The sequence below is a fragment of the Aotus nancymaae genome, unplaced genomic scaffold (genome assembly GCF_030222135.1).
Source record: "Aotus nancymaae isolate 86718 unplaced genomic scaffold, 86718_ANA_hifiasm-v0.15.2.pri h1tg000049l, whole genome shotgun sequence".
NCBI classification, from domain to species: Eukaryota; Metazoa; Chordata; class Mammalia; order Primates; family Aotidae; genus Aotus; species Aotus nancymaae.
Window position 1 is genome coordinate 11466544 of NW_026988463.1, and position 15389 is coordinate 11481932.

At 44.8% G+C, this 15389-nt stretch overlaps 1 protein-coding gene across 2 annotated transcripts; it reads right to left on the reverse strand.

Moving 5' to 3' along the window:
- Positions 1-601: 601 nt before the first annotated feature.
- On the reverse strand, positions 602-14828 carry MPV17L (MPV17 mitochondrial inner membrane protein like). 2 transcript variants are annotated; one of them, XM_021665662.2, is made up of 4 exons: positions 14519-14828; positions 9981-10051; positions 2362-2391; positions 602-2282 (listed from the first exon to the last, which is right to left on the reverse strand). In XM_021665662.2, exons 1-4 carry the CDS (start codon positions 14826-14828, stop codon positions 2103-2105), a joined length of 591 nt encoding a protein of 196 aa, XP_021521337.1. In that variant the 3' UTR covers positions 602-2102. The 2 variants fall into 2 exon arrangements, with proteins under 2 accessions (XP_021521337.1, XP_021521338.1); XM_021665663.2 differs by lacking the exon at positions 9981-10051.
- Between the last annotated feature and the right edge of the window lie 561 nt (positions 14829-15389).

The window sequence follows — 15389 nt, forward strand, 5'->3', positions numbered from 1 at the left end:
TTTTGATGTTAAAATGTATCTTATTATTATGAAACAGGTTTTCCATTGTATTAACTACAACAATGCAAATAGCAAATTATTTTACAAACCATTTAGAAATTTCTTTACTCCTGTCCCAATAATGTAAAATATAGCATTGTCTATTACATTCAGATAAATTACATACTTATAAACTATAGACTTATGACTTATAGAAACATATAAATAAATTATACAAATTATATGCTCAATTTTTAGGTATACTTAAATTAAGATTAAATATAAATTCTCGAGATAAATTAACAGTTCAGGGCTTCACAACTTGAAATCCATGGAACAAGACATTGGAAACAACAAAATTGTGGTGCAATTCTTAGGTGAAATTTGCTGAAACTTTTTATTTTTTAAATAGAGATGGGATGTTACTATAATGCCCAGGCTGGTCTTGAACTCCTGGCCTTAAGTGATCCTCCCACCTCAGCCTCCCAAAGTGCTGGGATTACAGGTATGAGCCATCACATCCAAGTGAAACTTCTTGAGACAGTTACATAATTTTTAAATTTGCTGGTGTAGAGGTTAGACAAACTGAATAAATACTAAATATTAGATCAAGTTTCTCATGTTTACTTTACAGTATAAAGATGTAATTTAAAGCACTTATTTTCACAAAATAACATCAGTGTGAAATTTGAGGTAATTATTTTCCCTGCTACCTTATGGATTAGAATTCTTCCTTCCTCTGGAATTCACTGTATTTCCTTAAGAAGCCAAATATTTTATTTCATGTATCTGGGAAATGAGGTGCTTTAGTCAACTGAATCTTCTCAAAACTAAAAAGCAATAATTAAAAAGTACTTAACTCAGAAATTATAAAAATACAAGACATCAATAAAATACATTCTATACAGAATACGCCAGTCATACTCTCCTCTTTTTTTGGTAATAAAAAATGTACTTACTGGGCTGGGCGCGGTGGCTCACACCTGTAAACCCAGCACTTTGGGAGGCCAAGGCAGGCAGATCAGTTGAAGCCAGAGTTTGAGACCAGCCTGGCCAAAATGGCAAAATACCGTCTCTACTAAAAATACAAAAATGAGCAGGGCATGGTGTCAGGCACCTGTAATCTCAGCTACTCTGAAGGATGAGGCAGAAGAATTGTTTGAACCCAGGATGCAGAGCTTGCAGTGAGCCGAGATCATGCCACTGTACTCCAGTCTGGGCGACAGAGCAAGTCTCTGTCTCAAAAAAAAAAAAAAGAAAAAAAAAGGCCAGGAGAGGTGGCTCATGCCTGTAATCCCATCACTTTAGGAGGGAGGCCGAGGCAAAGGTTGAGGTTATCCTGCCCAAAATGGCGAAACCCCGTCTCTACTAAAAATACAAAAATTAGCCAGGTGTGGTGGTACATGCCTATAATCCCACAGCTACTCCGGAGGCTGAGACAGGAGAATCGCTTGAACCTGGGAGGCTGCAGGGAGCCGAGACTGTGCCACTGCACTCCAGCCTGGGTGACAGAGTCGTCAGACTCCATCTGAAGGAAGGAAGGAAGGAAAGAAGGAAGGAAGAAAGAAAGGAGGGAGGGAGGGAAGGAAGGGAAGGAGGAAGGGAAAGAAAGAAAGAAAGAAAGAAACTAAATTTTAGTATCAAAATAGCAACAAATTATGTATGTTTTGGGGAAAGAAATCTGGTTATTAAATCTTCATTTCGATTGAGTTATATGTAAATTAAAATTCAGTATAAGGACTATTTTTTGGTAGAAAAGTTCATCTGACCCAAAAATGTTCAGGAGATAACCTGAGATTTTAGAATAGAAATGTAAAGAATCAAAACCAAGTTTCCTGAAACTCGCTTTAAAATATTAGAAATATTAATAATACTAAAATGCCATTTTGCCACTATTATTCATATTAACCAAAATATTAGAGAAGTAAAGCTTTCAGACTAGAACAGGAAAAAATGAATACAATTCACAAATAATCATGGATAATTTAAAAAACAAGTGGGTCAACAAATAGTAGTAATCCCTCCAAATGAAGTACATAATTGGCGAATCAAGTATTCAGTCTGCAGGCAATCCGTGTATTTTATGTCAACAATGTGGTTCCTTTAAGAGAGTCCTTGAATTCTCATTTCTCTGGGGACTCTTTGATGGCACTGCTCCCCTTGGTATGAAAAAAAGGAAGAGCTGACTTGAATGTGCCATCACCACTCTGCTGGGAAAAACAGAGGAAGATGGCCCAGAGAAAAGAACAGAGCCCCGCGTAAGCTGTTCTCCACTGAACAGGAACGAGGCTGAAGTTGGTCAGCTGGAACAGAGAGAGAGTCCGTTAGGGCCACATGGAAACCAAAGCCCTGAGTTAATATTCCTGAGTAGGCGGAACTCACCTGTACAAAGGGCCAGTACAACAGTCCACTCTGGAATTGAAAAAAAAAAAAAACAAACTTTAATTTTATTTTTTGAGACAGGGTCTCTGTGGGGATCGCTCCAGCGTTGAGACCACTCGGTGTCCCCGCCATAATGGAGCTTGAGCCCGGACATGTTTCTCACCCCCTGGAAGCAGTCGAGACCAGTGAAAGAGAGATTTAATAGAAGTTTGAGTTTGCAGAAGCCTATTTCTGGTCCACTGACCTAAAATGCTGGGTGAAGGCTGTGTGGTTTTACTAGGCATTGTTTCTTGAAGTACCTGCTCTGGGCTACTTTTAGGACTTTGTTTACCCTCTATTGATGGGTCCCATGCTTGTTCCTGTGACTGCTATTTGCAAAGTTAATGGGTCTATCACCTCTCTGATGACTTGTATAGATCATTAACATTTTAACTATAGGTTTCCTCACCCTGATAATGAGACCCACCTCCGTGACTTGATTGTACCCATTATGTGACTTGATTGTACCCATTGTGTGTTTTCCGCTGCCTAAGCTTGTAGCCGGATGGCTCTCTCTTCCCTTTATTAAGATAATGGCATCTGTTCTGATAATTGAGATGGGACTAAGAATGCTTATGTAAATGAAGTGGGGCAAAGAATGTTCCTGTAAAATGAGGTAGGAAAAGATATATATACTAACTCAGTGTACAATAAAGTTGCTGGTTTTAGGGCCAGCCCTCCAGACTCCAGCTGTCCTGTCTTTTCTTTTCTTCCGCGCACTCTCTCTTCCAGGTATTGGGACCCTCTTGCAGGCCAAGAGACCCCGGCAGACGTGCCGTTCTCACCGGCCCCCGACAGGTCTCAATCTGTCGCTCAGACTGGAGTACAGTGGCCCGATCTCAGCTCACTACAACCTCTGCCTCCTGGGTTCAAGCAATTCTCATGCCTCTGCCTCCTGACTAGCTGGGATTACAGGTACACACCACTCCACCTGGCTAATTTTTGCATTTTTTAGTAGAGAAAGGTTTTCACCATGTTGGCCAGGTTGGTCTCAAACTCCCAACCTCAGATGATCTGCCCACCTCGGCCTCCCAAAGTCCTGGGATTACAGGCGTGAGCCACCGCACCTGGCCTAGAATGCCTTTGAACCACACAAAACAATTGCAGAGTTCATTTCATAAAAAAGTAAGCAATACTAGGCCAACAAGATGCCGAGGTAGTATTATATTTCAGACTAAGCTGATTAAATTAGACTACTTAAGGCCTCTAGAGTGAAGAGGGTTGGGGAGTTGTGGGAAAAAAAGCTATCAGGTACAAGACATTTGTATTAATTTAATTTATATTTAGCTCCAGAATGAAAAGTCTAATAGAATCAGTACCAATTCTGGAAGACAAATGCTTTGAAAATAATAGCCTATATTTATGTATTGTAATTTCCTGGTTACCATGAACAAATGATGCAGGAATATATTTGTAAATACAGAATCATCAATGAATTCTTTTTTTCTTAATTTTTTTTTGAGACATGGTGTCTATGTTGCCCAGGCTGCTCTCGAATTTCCAGGCAAAAGCAATAGTCCCACCGCAGCCTCCCAAAGTGCTGGAATTACAGGCATGAGCCACCTCACTGGCCAAATTCCTTTTTTTTTTTTCTTTTAAGACGGTGTCTCGCTCTGTTGCCCAGGCTGGAGTGCAGTGGTGCAATCTCGGCTCACTGCAACCTACGCCTCCTGGTTTCAAGCAATTCTCCTGCCACAGCCTCCTGAGTAGCTGGGATTACAAGTGTCCGCCACCATGCCTGGCTAAGTTTTGTATTTTTAGTAGAGACAAGGTTTCACCATGTTGGCCAGGCTGATCTTGAACTCCTGACCTCAGCCTGCCTCCTGATCCACCTGCCTCGGCCTCCCAAAATGCTAGAATTTCAGGCGTAAGCCACTGAGCCCAGTCTCAAATTCTGAAAACTATATACCAAACCATGGTTTATGAATGACTTTCTGTTAATATATTCAAACCATGTGATGCTATAGGACAAGTTTAGCTGAAATTTTTAAATATTACAAAATATCTTAGACATTTTAACAAGCTTTATCCAACGCATTCTGATGAAAAAGTCACCATTATGAATTTTTTTAAAAAGAAGTCTTGATATGTAAATTATATCTCAAAAAAAAAGCTAGAGGTTTTTAAAATAGTCCTTAAAAGTGCTATTAGTGATTTATTTTCTTCTTTTTCCTAATCTGTATTTTCTGAGGTTTCTAAAATGAACAGTTAAAACAAAAGCTTTATAATATTTATGTTTATATTTAAAAGTAGATAGTACATATAATATATATTTTATATTTAAAGTATATTTAAAAATTTAAGGCTGGGCATGGTGTCTCACACCTGTAATCCCAGAACTTTGGGATGCTAAGGCGGGCAGATCACCTGAGGTCAGGAGTTTGGGACCAGCCTGGCCAATATGGCGAAAACCCATCTCTAGTAAAAAAACAAAAATTAGCAGGGCGTGGTGGTGAGAACCTGTAATCCCAGATACTTAGAAGGCTGAGGCAGGAGAATCGCTTGAACCCAAAAGGTGGAGGTTGCAGTGAGCCAAGATCATGCCATTGCACTCCAGCCTGGGTGACAGAATGAGACTGCCTCAAAAAAAAAAAAAAAAAAATTTAAACTTTAGCAAAAATAATCAGAAGACTAAACTCATCCAAATATAGCTTTCCAATTTTCTTTCTTTCTTTCTTTTTATTTTATAGAGATGGGGGCTTCACTATGTTGGCCAGGTTGGTCTTGAACTCTTGGCCCCAAGCAATCCTCCTGCCTCCGCCTCGTGAGGGCATGAGCCACTGTGCCCGACCATGGCTTTATTTCTTATGACTGTGTTTTTTTCTTTTCTTGTCAGAATGTAGTATCATGTAGTAGTAATTTTGTTCTTACACCATTCTCCCATAAAAAGGAATCAGGACTCCTCGGAGAATTGGCTGATGCCAGGGCAGAGCAGAGCAGGGCAGGTACGAGATACAAGGTACAAGACAGTCCAGGAACATATTATCATGCCAGAAAGGAAGTGGCTTACAAAAGAAGAAAGAAGCTGAGTGATGTCATAGGACACAGGAACGAGCTTGGAGGGACTCCCACTGGCCAAATCTGGGACGTGTGAGCACTAAAAATAATTAAACACTGCCGTGAACTCTTCCCTGTGCTTCGACAATCTCTCTCTGAATAGCCCAAAGACATCTGGCACTCAGCATTTCCCAAACTGAACTCATCTCATTTTTTTTGGCTCCCTTTTCTCTAAATCAAGTGATGAACCAGTACCATGTAGTTGCTTAAACTCGAACTGTGGGCTCCTTAGAGGTGTCCTGAATCCATTACCCCTACTTTCAATCAATCATTCTGACCCACTCATTCTACCTTCTTAAATATCCCTCAAATCTTTCCTATGCCCACTGCTTTCTTATTTCTTTTATATGTATATTTGTTGTTGTTGTTGTTGTTGTTTAATTTTTTTTGAGAGTCTCTCCCTGTCGCCCAGGCTGGAGTGTAGTGGTGTGATCTTGACTCACTGCAACCTCCACCTCCCGGGTTCAAGTGATTCTCGTGCCTCAGCCTCCCAAGTAGCTGGGACTACAGGTGCGCACCACCACACCGGCTAACTTTTGTACTTTTGGTGGAGACAGGGTTTCACCATGTTGGCCACACTGGTCTCAAACTGCCAACCTCAAGTGATCCACTTGCCACTGCCTCCCAAAGTGCTGGGATTACAGGTGTGAGCCACCGCACCTGGCCAGTTTTATTTTTTTTAAATAAATACAGACAGAGTCTTGCTATGTTGCCTAAGCTGGTCTCGAACTCGTAACCTCAAGGGATCCTTCTGCCTCAGCCTCCTAAAATGCTAGGATTACAGGTGTGAGCTACCGCACGCAGCGTGCTTCCTTATTTCTTATGTGAGCTTGGTTACATAAGAAATGTAACTTTGGTTTCCTTTGCTGCTATTATCTGAGGGTGAAGTTCAAGAGCCTCAGCTCGGGGCATTCAACAGTCTCCAGGATCCAAACTCATTCCAAGTTGCTCAGCAAATGCTCTGTGAACACCAAACTGCCTGTGTTTTCTCCCCTCCAGGCATACCAAGGTGCTTTACATATTGTCAACTCTGCTCAGCTCCTTCTGTCCCTGGGATGCCCTGTCCTCCAATAAGTGTGTAATTATAGCTTTTTTTTTTTTTTTTTTCTGAGACAAGGTCTCTGAAAAAAAGGTCTCTGGGCAACTCTGTTGCCCAGGCTGGAGTGCAGTGACACAATCATAGCTCACTGCAGCCTCAGCCTCCTGGGCTCAGGAGATTCTCCCACCTCGGCCTCCTGAGTAGCTGGGACTCCTGAGTGGCATGGTGTGAGCCACTATGCCCAGCTCACTTTTGTGTTTGTAGAGATGAGGTTTTGTTGTCATGTTGCCCGGGCTGGTCTCAAACTCCCCAACTCAAGCGATCCACCCACCTTGGCCTCCCAAAGTGATGGGATTACAGGCATGAGCCGCTGGTGCCTGGCTCCAGCAAGACTTCCTGGATCCCCACCCCCACACCTCCTGGTTGTGCTAAGTACCCATGGGCTCTGAGAGCATTTCTCGTGGAATTCTAGTTAATGACTTGTCTATTTATCTATCTATTCTACTAGAATCTAAGTCCTTTTAGGACAGAATCTGTGTTTTATATGGTTTTTTGGGTATATTCCACAAACACCCAGTACAGCACCTGGAAGACAGTTTCTTATTACAGCACATCTTCCCGAAAAATCTCTAAATGGGCTGGGCTTCAGACTGCTGGTATACCCTCTTTCTTTTCATGAGGGTAGATAAGACTCACTCATTGTAACCACTATTTTTTTAAAACAGTATGCAAATGTTCCCATGGTTCTGTTCATCATTTACAAATCCTTGCCTGAAGCTTCTTTCTTTCTTTCTTTTTGAGACAAAGTCTTGGTCTGTCGCTAGGCTGGAGTGCAGTGATACAATCTTTGGCAACTGCAACCTCCGTCTCCTGGGTTCAAGCAATTCTCCTGCTTCAGCCTCCTGAGTAGCTGGGACTACAGGTGTGTACCACCACGCCCAGCTAATTTTTTTGTATTTTAGTAGAGACGGGGTTTCACAAAGTTGGCCAGCATGGTCCCGATCCCCTGACTTCGTGATCCGCCCACCTTGGCCTCCCAAAGTGCTGGCCTGAAGCTTCTTTCTTTCCCAATTCTACTTCCTTCTCTCTCTCTCTCTCTTTTTTTTTTTTTGAAACAGGGTCTCACTCTGTCACTCAGGCTGGAGCCCAGTGGCACAATCATGGCTCACTGCAGCCTCAGTCTCCCAGGCTTGTGATCCTCCCATCTCAGCCTCCCAAGCAGCGGGGACCACAGATGCACTCCACTATACCCAGCTATTTTACTTTATTGTGGTAGAGATGGGTTCTCACTATGTTGTGCAGGCTGGTCTCAAACTCCTGGACTCTAGTGATCCTCCTGCCTCAGCCTCCCAAAGTGCTGGGATTACAGATGTGAACTGCCTACTTCTTGCTCTTAAAAAAAAAATGTTAGCTGTATGTATCTCTATAAACTTTACAACATAATGGAAAAGCTTGTTCCTTTTTTCCAAATTAAAACAAAAGAAGTGGCTGGGTGTGGCGGTTCACACCTGTAATCCCAGATCTTTGGGAGGCTGAGGCAGACGGATCACCTGAGGTCAGGAGTTCAAGACCAGTCTGGCCAACATGATGAAACCCTGTCTCTACTGAAAAATAAAAAAAATTAGCTGGACATGGTTGTGCACGTCCGTAATGCCAGCTACTCAGGAAGCTGAGGCAGGAGAATTGCTTGAACTGGGAGGCAGAGGTTGCAAAGAGCCGAGATGGTGCCACTGTACTCCAGCCTAGGAGACAGAGTGAGACTCTGTCTTCAAAAACAAACAAACAAACAAACAAAACAGAAGAAAATCACATTTGGTTGTCAGCATGGGGCCCTCAATTTCTGCCCTAAGAGAAATCCCAAGAGTTCTGAACACATTCCTTGTAGTTACTGTTCCCAAGTATAGAGGCTCAGGGGAAGCCTCTGGCTTCAAACCTCTCCATCCTCTGCCTCTAGCCATCAAGTGATGCTTGCTCAGGGGCTCAGTACCATCCAACAGATGATGCTAGAAGCTGTACAGGTAATTGTGGCTCAACACTGCTTTTGATAGGGAATGAAGAACATGTGAAGGCCTAGGCCAGTCTCTGTACATTCTGGAATCCCAAAGATTCATCTCCTTGTGATGAGTGCAATCGAACATGCTCTAGGGCAGAGATGAAAATCATCCCTGATTTTGCCAGGCCTTAGGACACTGTTCAATAAATCTTAACTGAATAAATGAATAAATATGTATTGGACTGGATTGTATATGTTTGTGCTGAGCAAACACTAAAACAGCTGATTTGCTTCAAACCTTGGAATAACCCTGGGGGAAAAACATTCTCCTTCGCTATCAGTACCTTTTTGATAATAAAGTTCTTTTCAGCAAGAGTCCGCAGAATGCTTACCTGAAAACATTGACTCTGAATGTGGGAAGGATTCCATTAAGCCACTTACAGTCTACAATCCCTATTTTGCAAATAGGATCCCAAATTTACAAAAATTGTCCCTTTGGCTGCAAAATTTACAAAATAAATTGTGATCATTAATAAGAGTTCATATAATAAAGTCAGAAATCATTGAGAACATGGACTAAAATGCATAGATATTACTTCTTTTTTGAGATGGAGTCTCGCTTTGTTGCCCAAGCTGGAGTGCAGTGGTGTGATCTCGGCTCACTGCAACCTCTGTCTCCAGGTTCAAGTGATTCTCCTGCCTCAGCCTCCGGAGTAGCTGGGATTACAAATGTGCACCACCATGCCCAGCTAATTTTTGTATTTTTAGTAGGATGGGGTTTCACCATGTTGGCCAGGCTGGTCTCAAACTCCTGACCTCAAGTGATCCACCTGCCTCAGCCTCTGAAGGTGCCGGGATTACAAGCATGAGGCACTCTGCCCAGCCTAGAGATATTATTTCTTTCCAATTCATGAGAAGTATAGATACTCTTAAAGCCTCTCCTCATTCATCAATCAAAATAACTAAGATTTCTCTCTCAAAATATTGGACCCTTCTGCCAGCCAAACTGGAGCTCTAATTTAAGAATTAGTTTTATTAAAATGTACTTAATGTTGAGATGGGAGGATCGCTGAAGCACATGAGTTTGAGGCCAGCCTGGGCTACAGAGTGAGACTCTGTCTCTACCAAAAAATTTAAAAATAATTAGCTGCGTGTGGTGGCCCATGCCTGTAGTCTCAGCTGCTCAGAGGCTGAGGTGGGAGAATTGCTTGAGCTCAGGGGGTAGAGGCTGCAGTGAGCCATGATCACACAACTGCATTCCAGCCTGGGTAACAGAACAAGGCCCTGTCTCAGAAAAATTTGTTTATTTAAAACACACACACACACACACGCGTGTGTGCACAGAGAACCCTGATATGATTAGACGTGTGTACTGAGTAATCACGTGTGTACTGAATTATCTGCATATATGTGTCAATTAAAAAATTTTAAATCCTTATATACATATATACCCAAAAAGATACTGATTACGCTTTCAAAAGCCTGTCTTACCATATAGGTATTCCAGAATTTCTGTTTCAGGTCCAAAAATATGTCATCCTTTCCCTGGAGAATGCTCATACCTATTTGCAAAAAACACCGAAAGAATTTTAAGAGATTCATAAGAGTACTGTATAACAGTTCATGTTTAAGTTTCCCATTCCAACATGCAAAGTAACCATCACTAACATCCATCAATGACCTTTCTGACCCTACAGTGAAAAGAACATAGGCAGGCGTGGTGCCTCATGCCTGTAATCCCAGCACTTTGGGAGGTCGAAGCAGGGAGATTGCTTCAGTCCAGGAGTTAAGAGACAGGCCGGCAACATGGTGAAAGCCCATCTCTACAAAAAATTCCAAACTTAGCCAGATGTGGTGGCGCACCTGTAATCATAGCTACTCAGGAGGCCAAGGTGGGAGGATTGCTTGAGCCTGGGAGGTGGAGGCTACAGTGAGCTGTGATAATGTCACTGCACTCCAGCCTGGGCAACACAGCAAGACCCTGTCTCAAAACAAAAAAAAGAACATAATCTCCATTCTAAAAGCAGAGTATAAAAGTTACAGGAGAACAATTATTTTTTCAAAAACTGTAACAATTCACAAAAACAAACAAGTTACAATAGTGGGTCTATTGGTGACTTTACCTTCCAAACATTTTGTGGTATGTCGAACATTTTGAAATTTTAATTTCTATCTTTAAAAAAAAAGCCAGTGGGTCACGTGCGGTGGCTCATCCCAGCACTTTGGGAGGCCATGGGCAGGTCACCTGAGGTTGGGAGTTTGAGACCAGCTGACCAACATGGAGAAACCCTGTCTTGACTAAAAATACAAAATTAGCTAGGCATGGTGGTGCATGCCTGTAGTACCAGCTACTTTAGGAAGCTGAGGCAGGAAGATCGCTTGAACCCAGGAAGCGGAAGTTACAGTGAACCAAGATCACACCACTGTGCACCTGACTGGGTGACAGAGCGAGATTCCATCTCAAAAAAATAAAAATAAGTATTTTTTTATTTAGTGGACCCAAATATTCTGGCAACTACAAATTTCTCATCAATATTACCCTAATCAAAATTTGAAAGTGGAACATCAATTCAGCCTTCCTCAAAACACTTCGAAAACTTTGATCTTCAACATCTCTGAAGAGAAATTCACAGCCTGGGTGATACATCAAGACCTTGTCTCTACAAAACAATTTAAGAACCAGCCAGTTATGGGAGTACACGCCTGTAGTCCCAGCTACTCCAGAGGCAGAGGTGGGAGGATCGCTTGAGCCCAGGAAGTCAAGGCTGCCATGAGCTGTGATCACATCACTGCACTCCAGCCTGGGGAATAGAGCGAGACCCTGTCTCAAAAAGAGAAAAGGAAAAAAGAAAAAAGAAATTCAGGTAGCAAGGCAAAGCTCTTGTATTTTAGGAAGGGTTGTAAAACTGAGAGTACTTTAAAAGTTCTTTCCAATCCCTAATTACAAAGTAGGGAAATAAGAGCTTTATTAGTTAATTGCAGAAGATTCTTACGTGACCCAGCAAAATACTGGTAATACTGTGTTCCACTTAGCCAGAATTAATTAAATGCTAAGTACTTTATGTGCCTCATTTCATGTTCCTCTCCTTACAACTTGCTAAGGTAGGCAGAGTTACAAAGGAGGAAAAATGCTTAGAGAGGTTAATAGCAGACATTAACCCAGGTGTCCGATTCCCAAGCAGAGCTCTTAATCTGTTACGACTCAGGTTCCCCAAGGTGGCCCCAGCACAAAGATCATCTGATTAATGCAGTTTCCAAGTAGAGCCTTACACAAACCTCCAATCCATTCCATTCCACTTCCCCCTTCATTGTAATACAAGATGAGGAAAACTGAACCAGAAAAAACTGAAAACCAAAGCAAAGTAGCAATCTGGCCAGGAATCTGTATCAGAGACCTTGGCCTGGACATAGGTTAAAGTCTTGTTAGTTATTCAGCACCTTTCAGTCCAGGCTCACTGTCAACCTTCTGACCATGAGAGCATCAAGTACCTGGATTGTGTTCTCTTTGGGTGAGTCACATAACCCTTCTAAGACTGAGTTTTCTCATTTGTAAGATGAGAATAATAAGAACAATCTCAGGTGTGGTGGCTCACGTCTGTAATCCTAACACTTTGGGAGCCCGAGGTGGGCAGATCACTTGAGGTCAGGAGTTCAAGACCAGCCTGGCCAACATGGTGAAACCCCGACTTCATTAAAAATATAAAAATTAGCCGGACATGATGGTGTGTGTCTGTAATCCCAGCTACTTGGCAGGCTGAGGCAGGAGAATTGCTTGAACCCAGAGGTGGCAGTGAGCTGAGATCAGGCCACTGTATACTCCAGCCTGGGTAATAAAGCAAGAGTGTGTTTCAAAAAAAAAAAAAAAAAAAAACAGAAAAAAGAAAAAGAACAATCTCATTGGTCTTTGAGGATTAAATAGGATTCTGGTCCCCTACCCCTTCGCCAGTATACAAGGCTTCTGTAACATGTGCTAGGAAGCTGTTTGCAAATCCAGTCTGGAAATCATACCCTGGAATCAGGCACAGACCTTCTGATAAAACAGGAGGCCCTAGCTCTCAGGCTGTCTGTTCTCCTGACCCACTGACCCCATCAGCCATGTAGCTGGCTGCAATGGCCATAGGTAATCAGGTCGTTTGTGTTTCTGGTGGGGTCTATCGGGAAAGGAAATGAATCTGACTAAGGCTCAGGGGGCACAATAGGTTTCTTCAAGACGGTGGCTTGCCTGACCTCAACCTGGGTATTAGAAAGCATCAACAGCCCTTAGGAAAAGTCCTCTCCCATTTGGGGGGAAATTAGTGATCTCTAATCCCAAGGTCAGGCTTAAGACCCATAGAGCTTTTCTCCCCAGTTACCCACCCCATCCCCTTCAAGGCTATAGAAATTGCGATGATGATAGAGGCCATAGGGCTCTTTCTGTAAGCAGACGGGGAAGATCTCCAAAGATTACTGGAATTTAACCAACTTGAGCAATCAGCCTGTTTTACAGACTCCTGCCCTCAACCTGTCCTTCCCCAACCCTGGGTGGAATGAGGACACTTTGTTTGTTTAAACCAGCTCCAGGGGGCAAGGTGGCTCATGCCTATAATCCCAGCAGCTTGGGAGGCCAAGGCGGGTGGATTGCCTGAGCTCAGGACTTTGAGACCAGCCTGGGCAACACGGTGAAACCCCATCTCTACTAAAAATACAAAAATAAATTAGCCAGGCATGGCAGCGTGGCAGGAGAATCGTTTGAACCGGGGAGGCAGAGGCAGGAGAATCGCTTTAACCCGGGAAGTGAAGGTTACAGTGAGCCAAGATCACACCACTGCACTCAAGCTTGGGAAACAGAGCAAGACTCTGTCTCCAAAAAAAAAACAAAACAAAACAAAAAACAACCCAGCTCCTAACTGAACCCAGGTTACTTATAGATGAACCCAAGTTAACTCTCCTCATTACCATGCTAAAGTCTTTACCACAGGAGAAGCTATAGCTTCATGACTATAACATGCAACCTATGTACTAACATGATGACTCACTGCATCTGCGCCACTGGGACCCCTACTCTACATGCAATCATGTACCCTCACCCTTCTCCCCTCTCCATCATCCCATAAAACCCTCCTGTCTCTTTCTCTGGGCGACACACTGCTTTGGAGAATAAGCCAGGTGTTTTCCTTACTCCTGCCAAGTAATAAAACTCCCATTGATCAAAACCTGCCTCTTGGTGGAGTCATCTGTGACTCCTTAGGGGAATGAACCCTGGCATTTTTCAGGTAACATTTCCATGGTTCTTATTTTAGGCAGTGGAGAAGGTTTCCACAGTCAATCCCTTGTCCCCTACACCCCAGGCCCGGGTCGGATATTCTAAGGAGAGGGTTCCCCGAACCCTCACAGGTATATAGTCCTCCACAGCAGGAATACAAGGTCCCCTGTTTTCCGTGGGACCCCCAGGGGAAATTTTTGTTACCAAAGCAGGACTAGGACCTTGGGCATGAATTTTCTGAGGATCCAGGCATAATCTCACATTCCACCTGCATGGGTCCCGTTGCATTTTGTTCCTGTGTTGGCCCCGGAGCCCCAGGCGTGGATTTTCTGAACAGCAGGTGGGTCCCTTCCCTTCCCCATGACTGGTTCACGGTCTTTGCAGCTGCTATGGCGTTGAGCTGGGATCTCCTTGATTTTCCCGTGGGCCTTTTTCACGGGAAAAACCCTCCCTAGCCCTGCCTACCTCCAGCCTTGGCCTACACCCAACCCCAGACTCAGCCCTGACCCTAGTCCCCTCAATTCCTGACCCGGTGGACCTCTGGCTCCCAATTTCCGGGCTCCCCAGCCAGTGTACCCCACCCCAACTTCTCATCAAACACCCCAGCCACCAGCCCTTGCGCCGGCTCTCCCAGGCCGCTGAAGCAGCCCGGGTCTCAGAGCCCCAGCTCCTGTCCGCGTCCCCAGGCCCCTGCAGCGCCCTCCCTCCAGCCACTTGATCCCTGAGTCCCTGCCTCCAGTCCCCCAATATTGGGTCCCACCTCCCAGACCCACTCCCGGCCCCTCACCAGCGTAGAAGGCCGAGACAGCTATGGGCGCGCCAACCACCTGGTCGCACAGTACTTTGGCCAGCACGATGCGCGGCGCGCGGCCCGGGAGCGCGCGCTCCAGCAGGCCCAGCCACACGTAGTTGAAGTTGGCGTGGAAAGTCACCACCACGGTGGCCACGCGCCGCGTCTGGCGCCAGTCGTTCTGAGCGCCCCGCAGCCGCTGCTGCAGCGCGTCCCCGGACGAGAAGAGCGCGCCGTAGAGCAGCACGTTGGTGGGCCACGGGTGGCGCCGGGCCGCGCGCGACAACGCCGGCCACCAGCCCGCCATGTCCGCGCCGTGGGCACCCGCGATCAGGAGCCGGGGTGGTCGGCGGCTTCTGTACCACGTTCGGGCCTGCAGCTCCTGCAGCAGCCTCTGCGGCGCCGCAGTCCGCGCCTGCACCTGCCTCCTCCAGATGCTCCGGAGCGATTGGGCGCCGCGCACACACCCCGCCGCGCCGTCCAATCCGGAGACCACGGGCCGACGACGGGGCTGAGCGTTTGAAAGGGGCCCGGCCCACCCGTGGCTTGGGTCCATTCACGCGAAATACCCAGAACAGGCAAAGCCACAGAGGCAGAAGGTATGGGGTTATTTATTTATTTCTGTTTTAATTAATTAATTAATTAATTATTTGAGTCGGAGTCTCGCTCTGCCCAGGCTAGAGTAACGTGATGCGATCTCGGCTCACTGCAACCTCCGCCTCCCAGGTTCAAGCTATTCTCCTGCCTCAGCCTCCCGCGTACCCGGGACTACGCGTGCGCCATCACGCCCGGCTAATTTTTGTATTTTTAGCCGAGACGGGGTTTCAACATGTTGGCCAGTCTGGTCTCGAGTGATCCGCCCGCCTCG

What these genes read in the sequence shown, in the direction of transcription:
- MPV17L (XM_021665662.2), bottom strand. Translation starts at nt 14,828, where the DNA reads ATGGCGGGCTGGTGGCCGGCGTTGTCGCGCGCGGCCCGGCGCCACCCG. An exon ending in TGTCTCGGCCTTCTACGCTG is followed by an intron (nt 10,052 to 14,518) that starts GTGAGGGGCCGG and finishes TTTTGCAAATAG; the next exon opens with GTATGAGCATTCTCCAGGGA. An exon ending in TGTACTGGCCCTTTGTACAG is followed by an intron (nt 2,283 to 2,361) that starts GTGAGTTCCGCC and finishes TCTCTGTTCCAG; the next exon opens with CTGACCAACTTCAGCCTCGT.